This window comes from Heptranchias perlo, chromosome 40 (genome assembly GCF_035084215.1).
Source record: "Heptranchias perlo isolate sHepPer1 chromosome 40, sHepPer1.hap1, whole genome shotgun sequence".
Lineage (NCBI taxonomy): Eukaryota > Metazoa > Chordata > Chondrichthyes > Hexanchiformes > Hexanchidae > Heptranchias > Heptranchias perlo.
Window position 1 is genome coordinate 238760 of NC_090364.1, and position 21824 is coordinate 260583.

General features: G+C 44.1%; 1 protein-coding gene and 1 long non-coding RNA gene across 2 annotated transcripts in view; one reads left to right on the forward strand and one right to left on the reverse strand.

Moving 5' to 3' along the window:
• Positions 1-12263, forward strand: part of LOC137305443 (uncharacterized) — a 52103-nt gene extending 39840 nt beyond the window's left edge. The window contains exons 3-4 of the long non-coding RNA XR_010958714.1: positions 621-2717; positions 10778-12263. This is a non-coding gene — a long non-coding RNA (uncharacterized lncRNA). The remainder of the gene's footprint in view (positions 1-620; positions 2718-10777) is intronic.
• The window catches only part of LOC137305441 (glycogen [starch] synthase, muscle-like), a 62859-nt gene that overhangs the window by 9861 nt on the left and 31174 nt on the right, over positions 1-21824 (reverse strand). The window contains exons 13-15 of the mRNA XM_067974261.1: positions 15325-15403; positions 12100-12213; positions 10608-10734 (exon numbers count right to left, since the gene is read on the reverse strand). Coding sequence (XP_067830362.1) covers positions 10608-10734; positions 12100-12213; positions 15325-15403 — 320 coding nt within the window. The remainder of the gene's footprint in view (positions 1-10607; positions 10735-12099; positions 12214-15324; positions 15404-21824) is intronic.

The following is a 21824-nucleotide window of genomic DNA, read 5'->3' on the forward strand; positions in this document are numbered from 1 at the left end:
AGCAGCTGGGCCCTGATTGGCGTTGGTGAAGAACTAATAGAAAAACTCAATGGCTCTCTCAACCACTGATTCAACTCCTGGTCTGTACTGATCTCAACCTGGCAACGTTAGGAGCTGTAGAATTGGCCTCAATGTCCATGGTCATCAGGTGAGCAGGATTCTACTGACGACATCACTGAACTTATGCCTTATCCATCCAATAAGATGGCATTCTTCTCTCCCTTTTGCTCCCAGTTAGATTAGTTTGGTTGGATTTACTGTCCAGACAGCAAGAATCAACACAAACGTGACAATCTAATTCAAAGGGGTAATTTGGAGAGAGGGTTCCAACTCCTGGGGGGTAATTTTAACCCCCAAGAATGGGTGGGCTGGGGGCAGAAGGGCAGTAAAAATTGTTCACTTCTTCAGCGGGACCGCAACCCAGCTCCAACGTGCCAACTTCCGGGTGTAACTCAGTCACATTTGGATGCACGCGCATCAGAAATCTGGAAGTCGCGTCCCCTATTAATGCCGGCAGGCGGGCGGAGTGTTAAAGGGGCAATTTACCTACTTCAAATACTTAAGGCAGGTAATTTTTTGTGGATTCTGAACTTGAAACAAATTTAACTTTACCTGAACAGGTGTTGCATGGCTTCAAAAACTCGCCAGTGAAACGGAGGCAGATTCATGCAGAAATTGATTGGCCCTTTAAACCTGTGATTGACACATCACAGCAAAAGCCCAAGGATTGCAGCTGATCTCTTTGTTCTCTCAGGCAAACCTTTGGCTAAGAATTCTTGTGTTGAGACTGAGAGTTGTTTGTTGAGACAGCTTTAGGAAGACTTTGCAGACTCTCAAACTGACAAGATGAAGATGGGGGTGCAATGGATGTATTCCACAGGACATCTGAGGAGGAGGAAAATGATCATCCGCGGCCACCACCTGGTGTTGTGGTGGGATCTGCTGGTATTCAAGACAGAGGTGTGCAACAAGGACCTGGAGAACAGCAGAGAGGGGACCAAGAGATGGGCCAAGGTCGCAGGAGGCACTACCCACTGAGAGGGTCTACAGACAGAGGCTAAGCTTCTTGGACCTCTTTGAAGAGCAATGCCTACACAGGCTCAGATTGAGTGCCAGGTGATCACAGACATCTGCAGCCTCCTTCAGGAACAGCTGCTCCCTGCTGGACCTGGTGGTCACCCATTCTCGTCACAGTTAAAGTCACCACTGTCCTCAATTTCTTTGCCTCTGGCTCCTACCAGTGTGCCACCAGAGACATTTCCAGGATGTGGCAGTCGTCTGCACATAAATGTATAAGGCAGGTGATGGATGGCTTGTTTTCGAGGATGTCCGACTACGTAAACTTCCCCCGTGATGACATCAGACAGAATGAGCGGGCAGTGGGTTTCCACTCTCTGGCTGGCTTCCCACGGGTGCAGGGTGCAATCGATTGCACACACATAGCGATCCGAGGACCACCACATAAGCCAGGGGTCTTCATAAACTGAAAGGACTATCACTCCATCAATGCACAGCTGGTGTGCAACCACCAGAAGAGATTTCTACAGGTGTGCGCCAGATTCCCTAGCAACTGTCATGATTCCTTCACCTTGTTCCAGTCCAACATTCCAGACTTCCTCCAGACAGGAGACAGACTTAAGTGCTGGCTCATTGGAGACAAGAGATACCTACAAACGTGGCTCATGACACCTGTGAGGAACCCCACCAATGAGGCACAAGAGCGCTACAGCCAGAGCCATCGGGTGTGTCATCGAGCAAGCCATCGACATGTTGAAGATGCACTTCAGCTGCCTAGATAGGGCTAGAGGCGCCCTTCAATACTTGACAGCGAGGGTGTCGAGAATCATAGTGGTCTGCTGCATACTGCACAACATTGCGCAGCAGAGAGGATTAGAGGTGGAGGACGACAAAGGTGCTCGTCAATCATCTTCTGATGACGAGAACATTGAAGAGGAAGAGGAGAAGGATGAGGAGGATGAACAACAATATGAAGATGGGGCACCCATCGCCAGACCAGCCGCGTACACTGCTGCCAGGGATGCCCTCATATCTCAAAGGTTCACTTAGAGTGGGAAAAAGAAACATTGAAATACTCTGGCCTGCTCCCACCACTACCACCAACCCACCCCCTGCCCCCCTTTGCACAAAACAGTCCTTCATCCACGCATACACCCATTGCATATCCGCCCAATGGGTCCATCATCTATTGACATTCGCTGAAGCAAACGAAAAGGAGAGTTGGCACTCAGGACGTAATAATGGGCAAGACATGGAAGTGGTGCAAATCATTAAATTTTATGTGCCGATATAAAGAAAGAAAACTTCACACCATAACATTTCTTCAAACATCCATCTGCAAACCCTTGGTGAATTGCAATTGCTTTCACTTATGCTTCCTACTGCTTCTACGTAATGCATCCCCTGTGGCTTCAGCAGAGGTAGCGGCAGGCTGCTCAGATTCCTGCCCTGACTGCTGAGATGTTTTTGGCCGATGACCTCTGGGTTTTGGAGCCCATGAGCACAACACAGGATGTGGATGAAACATCAAATGCACTCGAAGCGGAGCTACAGGTGGGAGCGGACCTGGGAGAGAGCGCAGGACTCGGAGACTACTAAAGGCCCAGGCTCTGGGCCTACCCGCGCTCGGAGCGGCAGAGAGGGCAATCGGTGAAAAAACAAGGAGTGACGTCAAAGGACAGCAGGTCGGTGATTGGCTGGTGAGTATTAGTTTTTTTCTCTGAGTTAGGGAATTGGGTAAAATTGAATTAAAAGCTAGAAGCGTAAAACTACTGGTAGCTCATTAATATAAAAGCTTAAACTACTTAACCAGAGTAATATAACCAAAAATAACCGTATTTGAGGCTTAATTTGTTTTTTGCTTGGTTTAAATTAATCTAATAAATTAAGGCATGGCAGGGCAGCTCAGGCCCATGGAATGCATGACCTGTGCCATGTGGGAACATAAGAACATAAGAAATAGGAGCAGGAGTAGGCCAATCGACCCCTCGAGCCTGCTCCGCCATTCAATAAGATCATGGCTGATCTGATCCTAACCTCAAATCTAAAGAACACAAGAAGTAGGAACAGGACCCGGCCACTCAGCCCCTGGGCCCTCTCCGCCACCCACAGGGCCTTGATCAATCCGAACTCAGCATCATGTCCAATTTCCTGCCGGCTCCCCGTAACCCCTAATTCCCTTTACTTCTAGAAAACTGTCTATTTCTGTTTTAAATTTATTTAATGATGTAGCTTCCACAGCTTCCTGGGGCAGCAAATTCCACAGACCTACCACCCTCTGAGTGAAGAAGTTTCTCCTCATCTCAGTTTTGAAAGAGCAGCCCCTTATTCTAAGATTATGCCCCCTAGTTCTAGTTTCACCCATCCTTGGGAACATGCTCACCGCATCCACCCGCTCAAGCCCCTTCACAATCTTATATGTTTCAATAAGATCGCCTCTCATTCTTCTGAACTCCAATGAGTAGAGTCCCAATCTACTCAACCTCTCCTCATATGTCCACCCCCTCATCCCCGGGATTAACCGAGTGAACCTTCTTTGTACTGCCTCGAGAGCAAGTATGTCTTTTCTTAAGTATGGACACCAAAATTGTATGCAGTATTCCAGGTGCGGTCTCACCAATACCTTATATAACTGCAGCAATACCTCCCTGTTTTTATATTCTATCCCCCTAGCAATAAAAGCCAACATTCCGTTGGCCTTCTTGATCACCTGCTGCACTTGCATACTAACATTTTGATTTTCTTGCACTAGGACCCCCAGATCCCTTTGTACTGCAGTACTTTCCAGTTTCTCGCCATTAAGATAATAACTTGCTCTCTGATTTTTCCTGCCAAAGTGCATCACCTCACATTTTCCAATATTGTATTGCATCTGCCAAATCTCCGCCCACTCACCCAGCCTGTCTATATCCCCTTGTAGGTTTTTTATGTCCTCCTCACTCTCTACTTTCGCTCCCATCTTTGTATCATCTGCAAACTTTGATATGTTACACTCGGTCCCCTCCTCCAAATCGTTAATATAAATTGTAAAGAGTTGGGGACCCAGCACCGACCCCTGCGGAACACCACTGGCTACAGGTTGCCAGTCTGAGAATGTACCATTTATCCCAACTCTCTGCTTCCTGTCAGATAACCAATCCTCCACCCAGGATTCCCGTGTCCTGGACAACTACGTGCAGGAAGTGTCGTCAGCTGGTGGAGCTGGGCAAATCTGTTAATGGGTAAAACGACTGATGATCAGTGGGAAATGTTTAGAAACATTTAACGTGATACAGAACCAGTTTATACCCCTGAGGGGCAAGAACTCTACTTGCCAAAAAAAAAACAAACAGTCATGGACAACTAAAGAGGTAAGGGACAGTATAAGACATAAGGGAAGGGCATACAAAAAGGCAAAAAATGGCACAGATCTTGGCGAATGAGAACGATACAAAGATCAACAAAGGGTCACAAAAAACCTATTAAGAGAGTATGAAAAGAAACTTGCAAGGGATATCAAAACCAATACGAAGAATTTTTATAGTTATATTAGGAAAAAGAGGGTGGTCAGGAGCAGTGTTGGCCCCTTAAAAACTGAAAGTGGGGATATTGTCATTGACAATGGGGAAATGGCAGACATGTTGAACGATTACTTTGCGTCAGTATTTACAGTAGAAAAAGAGGATAGCATGCCGGAAATCCCAAGAAAACTAATACTGAATCGGGGACAGGGACTCAATAAAATTAACATAAGTATAACAACAGTAATGAAGAAAATAATAGCACTAAAGAGTGACAAATCCCCAGGACCAGATGGTTTCCATCCCAGGGTTTTAAAGGAAGTAGGTGAACACATTGCAGATGCCCTAACTATAATCTTTCAAAGTTCTCTAGATTCAGGAACTGTCCCTCTGGATTGGAAAATTGCATGTCACTCCACTTTTTAAGAAAGGAGAGAGGGAAACCAGGGAATTATAGACCAGTTAGCCTAACATCTGTTGTGGGGAACATGCTGGAGTCTATAATTAAGGATAGGGTGACTGAACACTGAAAATTTTCAGTCAATCAAAGAGAGCCAGCATGGATTTGTGAAAGGTAGGTCATGCCTGACAAACCTGATTGAATTTTTTGAAGAGGTGACTAAAGTTGTGGACAGGGGAATGTCAATGGATGTTATTTGTATGGACTTCCAGAAGGCATTTGATAAAGTCCCACATAAGAGACCGTTAGCTAAGATAGAAGCCCATGGAATCGAGGGAAAAGTACGGACTTGGTTATGAAGTAGGCTGAGCGAAAGGCGACAGATAGTAGGGATAATGGGTAGGTACTCACATTGGCAGGATGTGACTAGTGGAGTCCCGCAGGGATGTGTCTTGGGGCCTCAATTATTCACAATATTTATTAACGACTTAGATGAAGGCATAGAAAGTCTCATATCTAAGTTTGCCAATGACACAAAGATTGGTGGCATTGTAAGCAGTGTAGATGAAAACATAAAATTACAAAGGGATATTGATAGGTGAATGGGCAAAACTGTGGCAAATGGAATTCAATGTAGGCAAATGTGAGGTCATCTACTTTGGATCAAATAAAGATAGAACAGGGTACTTTCTAAATAGTAAAAAGTTCAAAACAGTGGATGTCCAAAGGGACTTGGGGGTTCAGGTACATAGATCATTGAAGTATCATGAACAGGTGCAGAAAATAATCAATAAGGCTAATAGAATGCTGGCCTTTATATCTAGAGGACTAGAGTACAAGGGGGCAGAAGTTGTGCTGCAGATATACAAAACCCTGGTTGGACTGCACCTGGAGTACTGTGAGCAGTTCTGGGCACCGCACCTTCGGAAGGACATATTGGCCTTGGAGGGGGTGCAGCGTAGGTTTACTAGAATGATACCCGAACTTCAAGGGTTAAGTTACGAGGAGAGATTACACAAATTGGGGTTGTATTCTCTGGAGTTTAGAAGGTTAAGGGGTGATCTGATTGAAGTTTATAAGATATTAAGGGGAACAGATAGGGTGGATAGAGAGAAACTATTTCCGCTGGTTGGGGATTCTAGGAGTAGGAGGCACAGTCTAAAAATTAGAGCCAGACCTTTCAGGAGTGAGATTGGAAAACATTTCTACACACAAAGGGTGGTAGAAGTTTGGAAAACTCTTCCGCAAATGGCAATTGATGCTAGCTGAATTGCTAAATTTAAATGTGAGATTGATAGCTTTTTGGCAACCAAAGGTATTAAGGGATATGGGCCAAAGGCAGGTATATGGAGTTAGATCACAGATCAGCCATGATCTTATCAAATGGCGGAGCAGGCTTGAGGGGCTGAATGGCCTACTGCTGATCCTATATTCCTATGTACTCACTTTCCCTGACCCGGTCAGGTCATCAAAACGCTTCCTCTGCACTGTAGCCAGGACCTGGGCACCATGCTCCTGCTGCTGACCCCTTCTGCCACCTCCAGCCATGCCTTCTTGGTGGCAGAACCAGGTTTCTTCCTCCGATCAGTTGGTAGAATACCTCCCTCCTGCTTCTCACAGCACCCGGCAGTACTTCAAGGGATGCATCCCAGAACTTGGGTGCTGCCTTTCCTCTATGTGCTTCCATAATGTTATTTCCTTCCTTGCTCCTCCAAAATCCATTTTTGTACTGGCCCTTTAAATAGTGGAGTTCAAATAGTGTCATGCAGATACACAGTCTGCCCGCTGTGCAGCTTGGACCCACAAAACTTTCGTTAACCAAAGGTATTAAGGGATATGGGGCTAAGGCAGGTATATGGAGTTAAGTCACAAATCAGTCATGATCTCATTGAACAGCAGAACAGGTTCGAGGGGCTAAATGGCCTACTCCTGTTCATATATTCCTATGAAACCCGGAAGTAAAATTAAGTGCCTTCAATTTAGTTGCGACCACAGATTTCGACCCACTCAGATGACTTCCAAGTTTCTCATGCAATTATCTACCCACCTGTTGAGTTCCCGCCTCCACGTAAAAATTATGCCCCTGATCCCTGTCCAGGGACTATCTGCTGGAAAATGCACTTGTGGACAACGGATAAGGATAGGATAAGAATCGGCTGTTCTCTTCCATGATCACAGTGCCTACTAATACACAAACCTGGATTTTCTGATCAGGCACAAGCTGGATGAACATGTGGTGGAGCACGATTCATGCCCACTTGAAATCATGACTGTTGAACCATTGTAATTTCTGGGGTCAGCCTCATTAACATGTTGTGTGCAAGCTCTGGGGATTAGAAACACCTCTGATTGGGAAATTGCACGCTGTTGTGGCATTTAAAGGCCTGCAGCAGGGCCAGGCATCACCAGATTTATTTTATGCTGCAACCAAACAAATTATTTAGCAAAATGTCTGTGAGGTCAACTACAGCTCTGAAAGCCCCACTGCTTCCTGAATTCAGCTGTGGAAGTTCTAGTGCAGGAGGCCAGGTAGGGCAGGGGGTCAGTTTGGATCAGTGCGATACAGACCTCCAAGGAGAGCTGCTCAGCAACAGTGAAAGGAGGTATCCTTGGCCATTGAGTTGTGAGATAAGTTTAATAACCTTACTAGGTCAAGCAAGATAAGAGGAGTCTGTCATACCTTGCACTGTACTTACAACAGCTTCCCAACTCACACGCTTTAAAAGTACTTGATTTGCTTGCCATCAATACCCATAAGGTAGCACAGTGCCCTTTACACCCCAGCCTTCACTCACAGCCTTACATACTTTCACCCAAGAGAAGCCTCACATACAATGTAACTACCTGTTGCCATCATGGGCTGCATGCTGAGAACTGCATATTGCCCAATGTTATGGTAACAAAGGGTAATTTGGTCCTTTTTGATGGGAGAGGTCTGCATCAGGGTGGCCCCTTAAATCTCCAACCTCCCAATCTTTATAAAATGGGACTCCACATCCTGGGGTGGGAGGCCACAGAGCGTGTCAGAGGCGCGGAAGACTGAGGAAATGCATCAGCTGTGGGCTTGTGATGACAGGCTACTTCTCTTCCTATTGTATGGTGAACCCTATCATTGAACCTTATTACAAAACCCTCATGTCATTCCTACTCAAAGTGGTATGTGAGCTCGGCTCTTCGAGGATAAGAGCCTAGATTTTCTGCCTTCAGTACATGGATTTAGTGGCATAACTGGGACAGCTGGGGGCAGGAAATGAACAAGGGACCGTTCTGACTGGACTTTCTCTTCCCCCCCCCCCCCCAATTTTTGTGGCCATTTAATTTTCTGCAGGCAATGCCAAACCACTTCTACGCTTAAAAATATAAATTAAGGCATAATGACATGACATCATTTATCAGATTTTCTGTGATTACGCCTTCATTTGGGCCTGACATAAGGCATGTCCATATAAAACACAGGCTTTCCGTTCCTGTGGTGTAATAGTTAACAAAGAAGTGCCATCAAATTATCACAGTATAATTTATCACTATAATATCACAGTACAGTATTTAGCTGTTACCAACTCTCACATTTTGGGATTTTGGACTTTTTTGTTCACAGAAACAACTTTGGGAATGAGTTATATATAAATGTCGTTTTTCAAACTGAAATTAATTCACACAGGTTTAAAAAAGCTACTAGAATCATAAAATGATACAGCACAGAAAGAGATCCTTCAGCCCATCATGCCTATACCGACTCTTTAAAAGAGCTATCCAATTAATTCCATTCCCCTGCTGTTTCCCCATAGCCCTGCAAATCTTTCCCTTTCAAGTATTTATCTAATTCCCTTTTGATAGTTACTATTGAATCTGCTTCCACTGCCCTTTCAGGCAGTGCATTCCAGATCATAACAACTGACTGTGTAAAAAAAATTCTCCTCATCTCCCCTCTGGCTCTTTTGCCAATTACCTTAAATCTGTGTTCTCTGGTTACCAACCCTTCTGCCAGTGGAAACAGTTTGTCCTTATTTACTCTATCAAAACCCTTCATGATTTTGAACACATCTATCAAATCGCCCCTTAACCTTCTCTGCTCGAAGGAGAACAAGCTCAGCTTCTCCAGTCTCTCCACGTAACTGAACTGGCTGCAGGAAGATGTCAGACACCCCAATTTGTGAAATGTCACAGCTGACACAATACACTGAGGGTCTATTGTTTCAACCCAGGTCCATTAGCCAGATTCCCCCAAATAATTTGGAGAGCAGCAGATGTTTTGCTTAAATCTACACCACAAGGGGGGAAGGAAAGGAACCAGTTATATTGATAGGCCTACTGGTAAATCATTACCAGGGAGGAGGTCAGTGTCACAGCCTCCCCCTGCTGGTTTTCGCCGTTACAAATTTTCTAGAAAGAAAAGCGTGCCAAAAACGAGTCAGCTCGCTAGTTCACCAAAGGGACCGGGCATGTGGTTTACTTTTTTTTCAAGGAGGGAAATGAGATCGAGTTAAGTAAATGGAATTTGCTTTGACTGTTACTCGTGATCAATTGCTGTCTGTGAAATAAATCAACTTAACAATTCTTATGTGGCCTCATCCCAAGTTTCCAGGCCGCCTTTGAAAAGATTGGAAAAGTGAGGCAAGGGCACATGTGAAAGACAATATCCATTTTAGATCCCAATGAGGACCTATTGTTACATCTCTGGGTTATGCTATCAGATAATTCGATATTGGGCAGATTGGACATGTTCTCCAACCCAAGATCCTCAGACCAATTATGGGAGTGACCAAAACCAGCTCACCTTAGAGAATATATAAGACAAACCAAAAACTGGCAAAAGCTGATTTTTTCAGCCGTATGACTTTTAAAAAAAATATTTTGCCACATTGTTCCTCTTCAACTGCTCCTGCTGCCTGGCTCACCACTTTTTCAAACCTTTATTATTCCACCCTTAGCTTAAGGCATTCCCTTCAATGTGTAGCTGGTCTGTGACCACCAACATGTCATCATGCTACTTTCCTGGGAGCTGCCATAACTTTTTTATATTAAGGCAGTCCAGGGTGTCACCAGTGCTGCATAATGACAATCAAGTGTCCAGCTAGATCATGGACATAAAGGCTACCCTCTGCAGCCTTGGCTGATGACACCTGTGCAGTTCCCTAAAATATAAGTCTCGGCCTCATCTGGTTGAGGAAGACTTCCAGCTCATTGTCCGTAAAATTAACTGTCCGCTGTCCCGAAGATGTCCTACCTGCAATTCTGCCTTTTTCTTCTTTCCTTGTGCTGCCTGGGCCTTTAAGCAGTTGTACCCTTTCAAATCCTGCACAGCTCAAGGTTTCCCACCAATAAATGCCAGCCTCGCCAGTGACGCCCACATCCCATGAATGAATTAAAAAAAACCCTGTGCAAATTGCTAATCGCTGGCACTGTTCCCATTGGAGCCCTGCCAGCAAGATCGGCCAGGGTCTGCAGTGCCCATATGGGCCAGGGTGAAATTCTGCCCTACTGCACTTCCATTACAGCTGAGTGGTCAACCCGGCCAGGATTCCTTCAAATGGGTGAAGTTATTATTTCCGTAAACGTGTTGGCTCCTGCAGTTGTAGCAGAGAGCAGCTCCCTCATCAAGGGTCTTGCCACACAGCAGTTCCTCAGCATCAGTCTCCTCTGCCCAATAACAAGTCCAGTTAAAGTGTTGAGTGTGTATGAGAACTCACCTGGTGTGTAACCCCATGGCTCATAATACGAAGGAAACACACCCAAGTGACAGCCTCGTACAAACTCCTCGTAGTCGAGTGGAAGCAGTGGGCTGGTGGAAGACAGGAATTCTGGATGGAAGATCACCTGAACAGTGAGAAAAATGGTTAAAGTTTTTTGCTTCTTCCAGACTCAAAAAAAGCATCTGTGCACATGTCTAAAATGGGGAGGAAATGGCTGATACTGAAGGGCCAGACCACAACTGCAGAATAACACACAACACATCTCAATGACTCATTCAGACAGGTTCAGTGAAACCACAATCTAAAGATACACTGGGATACTCTGCAATGCAACAATGCCAGAAGCAAAGCGACAACTTAACAGAATGACTGGGATACATGAAACACACTGAACAGAATTCAGCTGGAATCTCAGATGAAGGCATTAAAGGGTTGGACAGACATTAATGGTGTCTCACTGTCTGCTATGCAGCCTAACATCCCACACAAATTCTATATTTGTAAAATATATTGGAAAATGTTTGAGTTGATGTTGAGCCCAGGCCAAGGGCTGACTCTGAGCCTTCTCCACTTTCAAGGCAAATATTGAGTTGTTGCTTGTCCTGGTCAGTAGGGAGTAAAAGGATATGTTGCCTATATCTTGCTGCCTGGAAGCAAGAGCCCTGGAAAGGAATGTGCTAAGCTTCAAGTTTGGTGGAAAAGGGATATACATGTCTTTTCACTGTACATTTTTAAACATGTATGTACACCAGAAATGACCAACATACAGAAAGGGTCTAGGGGTGAAGGACTCTGGGGAGGTAAGGTGATGGGTGTGATTGGCAAGATGAGGAACTGTATGGGGTATGGGGACTGGCAGCTTCTCCAGCTTATATAAATATCACACCAATCACAATATTTTGCCAGAACATAATTAAAACTAAAAACCTCCCAAAGGATGTTGCAAGAAATGTGTTTGCAGCTTGAACCCTATTTCTAGAAAGTCCACAGAAAACAAACTCTCATTCAGCGAGGTCAGTCGAGTACAAGTGGAAAAATTCACAGTGGTGCAATGGGGGTGCTCTTCTGGAACTGAGGCTCAGGTGCAAAGCAGAATGAACCCTACATGATACTTAACCTGAAAGCTTGCTGCATCTGACCTGGGATACTTAATAAAGAATTTGCATTTATAGAACGTCTTTCACGACCTCAGGACGTCCCAAAGCGCTTCACAGCCAATCAAGTTCTTTTGAAGTATAATCACTGTTGTAATGTAGGAACAATTTAGAGAGTGTTTTACTCTTCTAACCCCATGAGGACTTGATACTGTCACTGGTATTCCAGAATGGAAATGGTTCTGTTCTCCAGCGTAAGCATCCCTTACGTTGGTAAGAACAAAATTCACTCAAACATTTTGGACTGGATTGATCTTGAGGAATGAGCTGAGAAGACAGGGTTCAAGTGTACAATACTGCTGCACACAGCTCCTCCACCCACTCCAGGTCCTCACCTTCACTCGGTCATTGGGATGGTTGAACAAGCCCATGCGTCGGATAGTGTTCAGAATCGGATCTGTGGAGTCATCTAGCATGTTATGCGTGCAGACTGGGGGCAATGAGTGACGCTGAAAAACAGAAAGAAGAAAATATAAAAATAAAGAACCATTGAATTTTACTCCGGAGATTTGTACATTTTCATCCTCGTCCAATCTGCCAAACATAAAATACAAGACAGAAACCTGACTGGAACAGGAGGCCATTCTGCCCCTCGAGCCTGTTCCACCATTTAATTAGACTGTGGCTGATCTGTACCTCAACTCCATTTACCTGCCTTTGATCCATATCCTAGAATCTGTTATTAGGGAAATATGAACTGATCAGAGAGAGCGGGCATCGATTTGTAAAGGGCAAATCATGTCTAATGAACCTAGTTGAATTTTTTGAGGAAGTAACTAACATGGTGGATAAGGGAATGTCTATGGATGTTATTTATATGGACTTCCAGAAGGCATTCGATAAGGTTCCACATGAGACTGTTAACAAAAATGAAAGCATATTGTAATTGGAGGCAACCTATTGACATGGGTAGGGAATTGGTTACGAGTTAGGAGACAGAGAGTAGGGTTAATGGGTATGTACTCAAATTGGCAGAATGACCCCCAAGGACCTGTACTGGGGCCTCAGCTTTTCACTATATTTATCAATGACTTAGTATAGAGAGCCATAGATCCAAGTTTGCTGACAACACTGAGTTAGGTTGCAGAGTAAGTAATGTAGATGAGAGCAGAAATTTTTAAAGGAACATTGATAAATTAAGTGGGAAAAACTATGGCAGATGGTTTTCAATGTGGAAAAGTGTGAGGTTATCCACTTTGGACCTAAGAAAGAGATCAGAGTATTTTCTAAATGGTGAGAAGCTAGGAACTGTGAAGGAGCAGAGAGATTTCGGAGTCCATGTACAGAAATCAAAAAATAAATAAAAAAGCTATTGAAATATTAGCCTTTATCTCAAGTGGGCTGGAATACAAAGGAGTGGAAGCTATGCTAAAATTGTGTAAGGCACTGATTAGACCCTATGTGGAGTACTGCATTCAGTTCTGGGCACGACACCTTAGGAAGGATATATTGGCCTTGGAGAAGGTGCAGTGTAGATTCACCAAAAGATACCAAGGCTAAAAGGGTTAAATTATGAGGACAAATTACATAGACTAGACTGTATTCCCTGCAGTATAGAAGATTAAGGGGTGATTTCATTGAGATGTTTAAGATGATTAAAGGATTTGATAGTGTATTTGGAGAGATGTTGTTTCCCCTGATGAGGGAATCCAAAACAAGGAGGCATAACCTTAAAATTAGAGCCAAGCCATTCAAGGCTGATGTCAGGAAGCATTTCGTCACAAAGGGTAGTGGAAACCCTAAAGGGCACCGCACTTTAGGAAAGATGCGAAGGCCTTAGAGAGGGTGCAGAAGAGATTTGGTAGAATGATTCCAGGGATGAGGGGCTTTAGTTACATGGATAGATTGGAGAAGCTGGGGTTGTTCTCCTTGCAACAGAGATGGTTGCAAGGAGATTTGATAGAGGAATTCAAAGTCATGAAGGGTCTAGACAGAGTAGATAGAGAGAAACTACTGCCATTGGTGGAAGGGTCAAGAACCAGAGGACATAGATTTAAGGCGATTGGCAAAAGAACCAAAGGTGACATGAGGAAAAATCTTTTTACACTGCGAGTGGGGTTAGGATATGGAATGCACTGCCCGAGGGGGCGGTGGAGGCAGATTCAATCATGGCCTTCAAAAGGGAACTGGATAAGTACTTGAAAGGAAAAAATTTGCAGGGCTACGGGGAATAGGGCAAGGGAGTGGGACTAGCTGGATTACTCTTGCATAGAGCCGGCGCAGACTTTATGGGCCGAATGGCCTCCTTCCGTGCTGTAACCTTTCTATGATTCTATGAAATCGTAAATAGGGAATTCCCCCCTGTGCATTGACATAAAAGGATTATTTAAAAGATCACGACAACAGGAAGTTACGTTTTTGGGGCAGGATGTGCATACACACGCACGATTATTATACATATATATTGGGCTCAATTTTCAAAGTAAAAAACGGGTGGGTTGGGGGCAGGGGGGCAATGAAAATTGACTATTTTAGACCCACCCATTTCTGGTTTTCACCAGGGCGGGCAACTAACCTGCTCCCAGCAGGCGGGTCGGTCCTTAAAACTTTTCAAGGAGGCTTCAGGCCTCCATTTTTCTCAAATTCCTGATTTCAACCCTGGGGGGGGCCAGGATTCCTGGGCCTTCTGTTTTATGGAGGCGAGAAAGCCCGAGATTAACAGGTAGGTACCTAGAAAGGCACAGCTTGTGGGCCTGGAGGAGCAGGAGTGCTTCCCCTAGGCCCAACAAGCTTACCTACCCCGACCCCCCAACGATTGTGGACACCCCCCCCATTGCGGATCCCTGACCCCCGATCGTGGACCCCCCCCGTCCCCGGCCCCGATCCTCCCCCCCGATCCCCCGACCCTGCCCCCCATTCCAATCCTCCCTCCCCCGATCCTCACCCCCCACTCCGATCCTCCAACCCCCACCCTCCCCCCCTTAACGATCGCGGACCCCTGCGATGACCCCCGATACCGACACCCCTCCCCAATCCCATTCCCTATGACTCATGACCCCCGTGCCAACCTATGCCCTCCCGTGCCCCCCCCCTCCATCCATACAAACAAAGACTTACCTGAAGACATCCTCTCCCTGGTTGGTCTCCCGTCTGTCTGAGACCAGACTGTCAATCAGACCGGTCAGTCGGACAGGAAACCAACAAAAAAAAAGAGCCATCTTTACGTCAAAATCGTAAGGACGTCCAGGAAACCCGCACTAATGGGTTTCCTGACCTCAATTTGACCCCTCCTCCCCCTTCCCGGCTCCATTTTAAAATTGAGCCCATTATGTACAATAAAGGTAAAAGATATAGATAATAGGTAGATACACTTTTAAGCTTCTGATTTAAACAGATTAGTTCACACACTGTGAGAGAGAATTAAACAGACATTTATGGCATACAGAGTGAAGTGGATGTATCACATGGGTCTTGAGGTGCATACCATTAGCCTGGTTGTTTTGCAAAGCAAGTTTCATCTAATTGTTTAAGCTCCCCCACTGTGTCAGTGACAGGATAGGCATTGCTTTCTGTCCTAAGCTTTGTACAGATCCACGTCTTCTCTTTACAGTCTAGCTCACCTGAGTAGCAAACAGGGCGCGCTTCATCATGGTGAAATCCTCCCGGTCAATCATTTTGTTCACATCTGGTAACTCCCCACTGTACTCAAATAAAAACATAAAGAAGCATGAAATGAGAAGGCCATTCGGCCCATCAAGCCTGCTCTTTTCATACACCATGTGCAATCCACCTTACCCTACCTTAAGAGAATATATATAGCTGATCTATATGTTGTTGTCTTAACAAATCAACTCCCTGATTCATCAAATGTAATCAAGCAAAATTCAGGACTAATTGTCCAGCCTGACATTCCACAGTTCAACCCTGCCCTGCTACTCTCTGCAGGTTCCTACAACCCTCAGCAGAGGATTGAGCATCTTCTGTGCAGCGTAGATTATCTCTGTTCATACATATCCCGACCATTTCAAATCTTGTTCCCAACCAGATACTTATGCAGCTCATTTTTGAGTTTTTTCTAAAGTCTCAATTTATTTCTACATTTGTATTATATAAGTGAACATGAGGAGATAACAAGACACCATAGTGAGTAAGAACAACAACAACAACTTGCATTTATATAGTGCCTTTAATGTAGAAAAACCCCAAGGCATTTCAGACAAAAATTGACACCAGGCCAAAGAAGGAGATATTAGGAGCAATGATCAAAAGTTTGGTCCAAGAGGTGGGTTTTAAGGAGGGTCTTAAAGGAGGAGAGAGAGGTATTGAGTCGAAGGTGTTTAAGGAATGGATTCCAGAGCTTAGGGCCTAGACGGCTTAAGGTGGGGAAAGGGTGGAGGGATACATGAGGCTAGGATCGGAGGGATGCAAACTTCTGCGGCAGTCGACAGGCTGGAGGAGGTTACTGAGATAGGGAGGGGCGAGGCTCTGAAGGGATTTAAACACAAGGATGAGAATTTTAAAATGGGAGGTATTGGGGTACAAGGAGCCAATGTAGGTCAGCGAGCACAGGGGTGATGGGTGAGCGAGACTTGGTACAGGATTGGATATGGGCAGCAGAATTTTGGATGAACCAAAGTTTTGGGTGGGTGGTCAGCCACTGGCTTTAAACCTCTAAGAACCATGTTTGAACTCGGGCTCAAAGTGAGACTCTGTTACAGAACACATGTTAAGGAGGGGAGGGGGAGATTGAGAGGGAGAGACAGAGAGAGACAGAAAAAGAAAGAAAAATAAATAAATAGAGTGAAAGAGAGACAGAGATAGACAGAGGGTAGGAAAATAGGAACAGGAGTAGGCCATTCAACCCTTCAAGCCTGTCCCACCATTCTATTAGATCATGGCTGATCTGTACCTCAACACCTTAGATCCATATCCCTTGATAGCCGTCCCTAACAAAAATCTATCAATCTCAGTCTTGAAAATTTCAATTGACCCGAGCAATCTCTGAGGGAGCGAGTTCCAGGTTTCTACCACCCTTTGTGTATTGCCTTCTGATTTCAGTCCTAAATGGCCTAGCTCTAATTTTAAGTTTATGCCCTTGTTCTAGATTTCCCCCCCCACCCCAGAGGACATAGTTTCTCTGTATCTACCCTATCGAATCCCTTCATAATTTTAAAAAGGTAGAGAGAAGACAGAGAGAGAGAGACAAAAAGAAATATGCAAGAGAGACAGACAGGAGTCATAGAGTATAGGCCTACCTGATTCCTGCAAATGTCCAGCACTGTCCCAGCCTTGCTCTGCCTCTGCTCTCCAACCCCCAGACCCCAAAAATATTTCAACAATTGAATTTAATTATTTGTTTTGTTTACATATTTCTTGAAGTTGTCTGTGCCTTACATATCTACCACTGAAAATCTCACACTTATCCTTCCATCTTCTGAACAGTTTCAAAAATTCCAAATCCTCAGATCTGCAAATAGCACAAGTAAAGTGACCTGCTGAACCTTTGAGGATTACAGCATGATTTCAGCATATGTGTATGGTTAAGAATTCCTCTGGTCAGTAAAACTTGGAAGTTACTGTCAATCTTTTATCACAAAAAAGCTTAACGTGCTTGCATTAAATTTCTCTTGATACTACTTCAACAAGGGGTTAACCAGTTTATTTTAAATGGATTAATGCCTCTGTTAAAAGAATTTCCAGGCTTATGTATAGTGACAATGTACTTGTGTTCATGAAGGGTTCCTCTGTTCAGAATTTCTTAAACATGTTCTTTTAAAACATATTTATAATTTTGCTTAAAGCACCAAACAGAGGAGGTCTTCACAAATGTACATACAGTGCAGCAATCAGAGGAAATCTCATCCTTTAACTGTGGACCTTGTTCAGAGAAAGCGGAGATGTTGGCTTAAACAGCAATGTTAGAGTTGGACAGGGTTCACAGGAATTGGTGAAAGCTGCTGCATTGTCATAAAAACCCAATTGGTTCACTAATGTCCTGCGGGGAGGGGAATCTGCCACGCCTGCCCTGTCAGGCCTACATATGACTCCAGTCCCAAGTGATTGACTCTTTATGTCCTTGGGGCTCCTAGGGATGGCCAATAAATACTGCCAGTGTCACCCACAACCCAAGAACACGTAATAAAAATGATCCCTGAAATCACATGATCACTAATGCTTTAAGTCAGGTGGTAACCAAAAACAAATGAAATGTCTGGAAATGGACATACATGGAGACGCTCAACAATCTAGATCTTCCGCTGTCACCTGCATATTTTAACAATGTAAGTCAGGTAGGACTTCAATCTCTGTGCAGTTTTTATGAGGTGGGTATCAGCGACATAGAAAGCACTCACTTCAAACAAGCAAGGATCTTCTATGCCATTTTCCAATGGGCATGAGCATATGGGATTTCAGATGTAAATCATGCCCATCCATGGTTGCTAGGCAGCAGTAAGTATATGGAAGATCGTGGAAAGAACATACAAATGTTAAAGAAAGTGTATTTCAACTATTTCTTAACTATTTTTTGTTTTTTTTTCCTAACGCTGTTACGTTCTCAAAAGACTGTGTGCTAATTGTTATATATAAAATAAAATTGCCCCAGTACCATTACTGCTTCAGTGGAACTTTCCTATCAAAAGTGTTCACAGTACTATGAGGACTGTATGCCAGTCAGGTCAAACTGCAACAGGTGTTCTGTGCCCACTTACTAGCACCTACACACCCGTACCTGCAGACAGGGGTGAACGTCCTTCCCTTTAGCAAGTAATTCATGTAGCTGGAGACTCCTATTCCCAAAGGATGATGAAGATGGGGAGGAGAAAACAACTGTAAATGAGTAAAAAATATCGAATAATAATCATGGGAGGTTTCAACTACCCCCAAATAAACTGGCAAAAAGAGGCAAGGAAAGTGGGAAAGGGAATGGAGTTATTACAGTATGTACAGGACTCCTTTCTTACCCAGTATGTTAAAAGCCCAACAAGAGAGGAATCACTGCTGGATCTAGTAATGGGAAATGAACCAGAGCAGATAAGAGAAGTAAGCATGGGGGAACATCTAGGCAATAGTGATCATAACATAATAAGGTTTAAAATAATGATTGAGAAAGACATAATTAGGACAAAGACTAAAGTAATAGATTGGAAAAAAGATAATTTCGAGGAGATGAGAATGGAACTAGGGAAGGTAAACTAGAAAAGAAAATTGACAAAGAGATAGAACAGCCGTGGGAAATATTTATAAAACGGTGATCAAGAGAGTTCGGGAGAAATATATTCCTCTAAAAAAGACAAGAACAAACTAGCCAATAATGAAACACCTTAGATGAATAAAGCGGTAAGGGTAAAATTGAAACTAAAGAAAAAGGCATACTCTAAGTACATAGACAATAAAGGAGAGGATGACAGAAGGGAGTGTGAAGAGGTTAGGAAAGAAGTAAAAAAAACAATTAGGAAGGCAAAGAGGAACTATGAAATTAAATTTTCAAGGAATATAAAAAGAAATGGTAAAGTATTCTACAAACACATAAATAACAAAAGAAAAATCAGGATAGGGATAGGGCCACATATCCCATAAGGGATACACATGATAAACTCACGGTTGTGACAGCGAAATGGCAGAAATATTAAATAATTACTTTGCCTCGTATTTACCAGGGAGACTAACATGGTGGGCATGATATTAGAAGAAGAGATCAAAAACAATATGAAGACATTTAGGATAGAAAGGGGGGAGATAATTAATAAACTAATCAAACTTAGAGAGGATAAGACTGCTGGTCCGATGGATTGCATCCGGCATATCAAAAGAAGTTAGGGAAGAGACAGCAGAGGCACTATTACATATATATAAAAATTCATTAGAAAAAGGAATAGTGCCAGAGGACTGGTAAACAGCTAATGTGATTCCTATATTTAAAAAAGGGAGACAGAACAATTAGCTTAATGTCAGTGGTAGGAAACATAATGAAATCCTTACTCAAAGATGTAATAGAAAAACATCTAGAAAACAAAAATGTAATAAAGAATAGTCGGCACGGATTTCAGAACTGAGAGGATATACTTATCAGGATAGGCTCAACAGGCTGGGGCTCTTTTCTCTAGAAAAGAGAAGGCTGAGGGGTGACCTGATAGAGGTCTTTAAGATAATGAAAGGGTTTGAAAGGGTAGACTTAGAGAAAATGTTTCCACTTGTGGGGGAGTCCAAAACTAGAGGTTGTAAATATAAGATAGTCACTAATAAATCCAATAAGGAATTCAGGAGAAACTTCTTTACCCAAAGAGTGGTGAGAATGTGGAATGCGCTACCACAAGGAGTAATTGAGGCAAATAGCATGGATGCATTTAAGGGGAAGCTAGATAAGCATGTGAGGGAGAAAGGAATAGAAGGGTATCCTGATAGGGTTAGATGAAGAGGGGTGGGAGGAGGCTCATGTGCAGCATAAACGTTGGCATAGACCAGTAGGGTCGAATGTGCTGTTTCTGTGCTGCAGACTTGATGTAACTTATATAGCACCTTTACTATAGAAAAATGTCCCAAGGCACTTCACAGATGCATGAGGAAAGAAAAGGATACTGAGCCAAGGAAGGAGCTATTTGGAGGGGTGATCAAAAGCTTGGTCAAAGAGGTGGATTTTAAAAAGGGTCTTCAAGGATGAAAGTGGGGTGAAAGGAAGAGGGGTTTAGAGAGGGAATTCCAGGACCTGGGGCCCAGGCGACTGAAGGTATGGCCGTCAATGGTGGGGTGAAATGGGGAGGGGAATGCACAAGAAGCTAAAGTCAGAGGAGCAGAGAGATTGGGCTGGAGTTGTAAGGCTGGAGAAGGTTACAGAGATAGAGAGGCCGAGGCCATGGAGAGATTTAAACACAAGGATGAGAAATTTTAATTTGAGGTGTTGGAGGACTGGGAACCATTGTAGCTCAGTAACAATGGGGTGATGGGCAAGCGAGATTTAGTGCAAGATGGGTTATAGGTAGAGTTTTGGATAAACTGAAATTTACAGAGGGTGGAGGATGGGATGCCGGTCAGGAGAGCATTGGAATGATCAAATCTGGAGGTGACAAGGCCATGGATCAGGGTTTCAGCAGCAGATGGACTGAAGTAAATGATATTACAGTGGTGGAAGTAGGTGCTTTGTGATGGAGAGGAAATGGAGTCGGGAACTCAGCTCAGTGTTGAATAGGATGTTGAGGTTGCGAACAGTCTGGTTCAGCCTGAGACAATTGTCAGGGAAGGGGAATTGAGTAGGCGAGGGCATGCAATTTGTGCCTGGGGTTGAAGATAATGGTTTCAGTCTTTGCAATGTTTAACTGAAGGAAATTGTAGCTAATCCAAAACTGGATATCGGACAAGCAGTCTGACAGGACAGAGGCAGCGGAGGGGTCAAGAGAGGTGTTGGGGAGGTAGAGCTGCGTGTCATCAGTGTGCATGTGGAAGTTGACCCCATGTCTGCGGATAATGTCACCAAGGGGCAGCATGTAGATGAAGAAGAGGAGGAGGCCAAGGATAGATCCTTGAGGGATTCCCGAAGGTAACAGTGTGGGGGTGGGAAAAAAAAGCCATTGGTAGAGATGCTCTGGATCAGCAAGGATAGACAACTGGATAGGCAGGAGTGAAACCAGGCGAGGGCAGTCCCGCCGGGCTTGACAATGGAAGAGAGGCATTGGAGAAAACTTGTATAGTTGACTGCGTCAAAGATCGCAGAGAGGACAAGGAAGGATATCTAGGTGACGAAGAAATCCATGAGCTCCTGTCACTTATTGTTAGAGGATGAGTGTGGAGGGGGCAGGGCAGAGAGATTTAAGATGATAATTCATAGTGGAGAAAAGCCAGAGATTAACTTTGCTCTCCAGGATGACCCTGGAGTAGTGGGCAGTTTTGGCAGATGAGAGTGAGCCCTGGTGGAGTTTGATGTAGTCCAGCCAGATCTGGTGATGGGTGGCTAAGCCAGTTGTACATTTGATATGCCCCTTGATTTGAGTCCGTAACAGAGAAAACATCAGGATGGAAGACAGTGAAGGTTTTGCTGGGAACCAAGGCATCAAAGTTGAGGTTGAACAGATCAACAATTGCAGAAATATCATGGCAATTAGAGGACCAAAGGCTAGCCAGTTGGGAA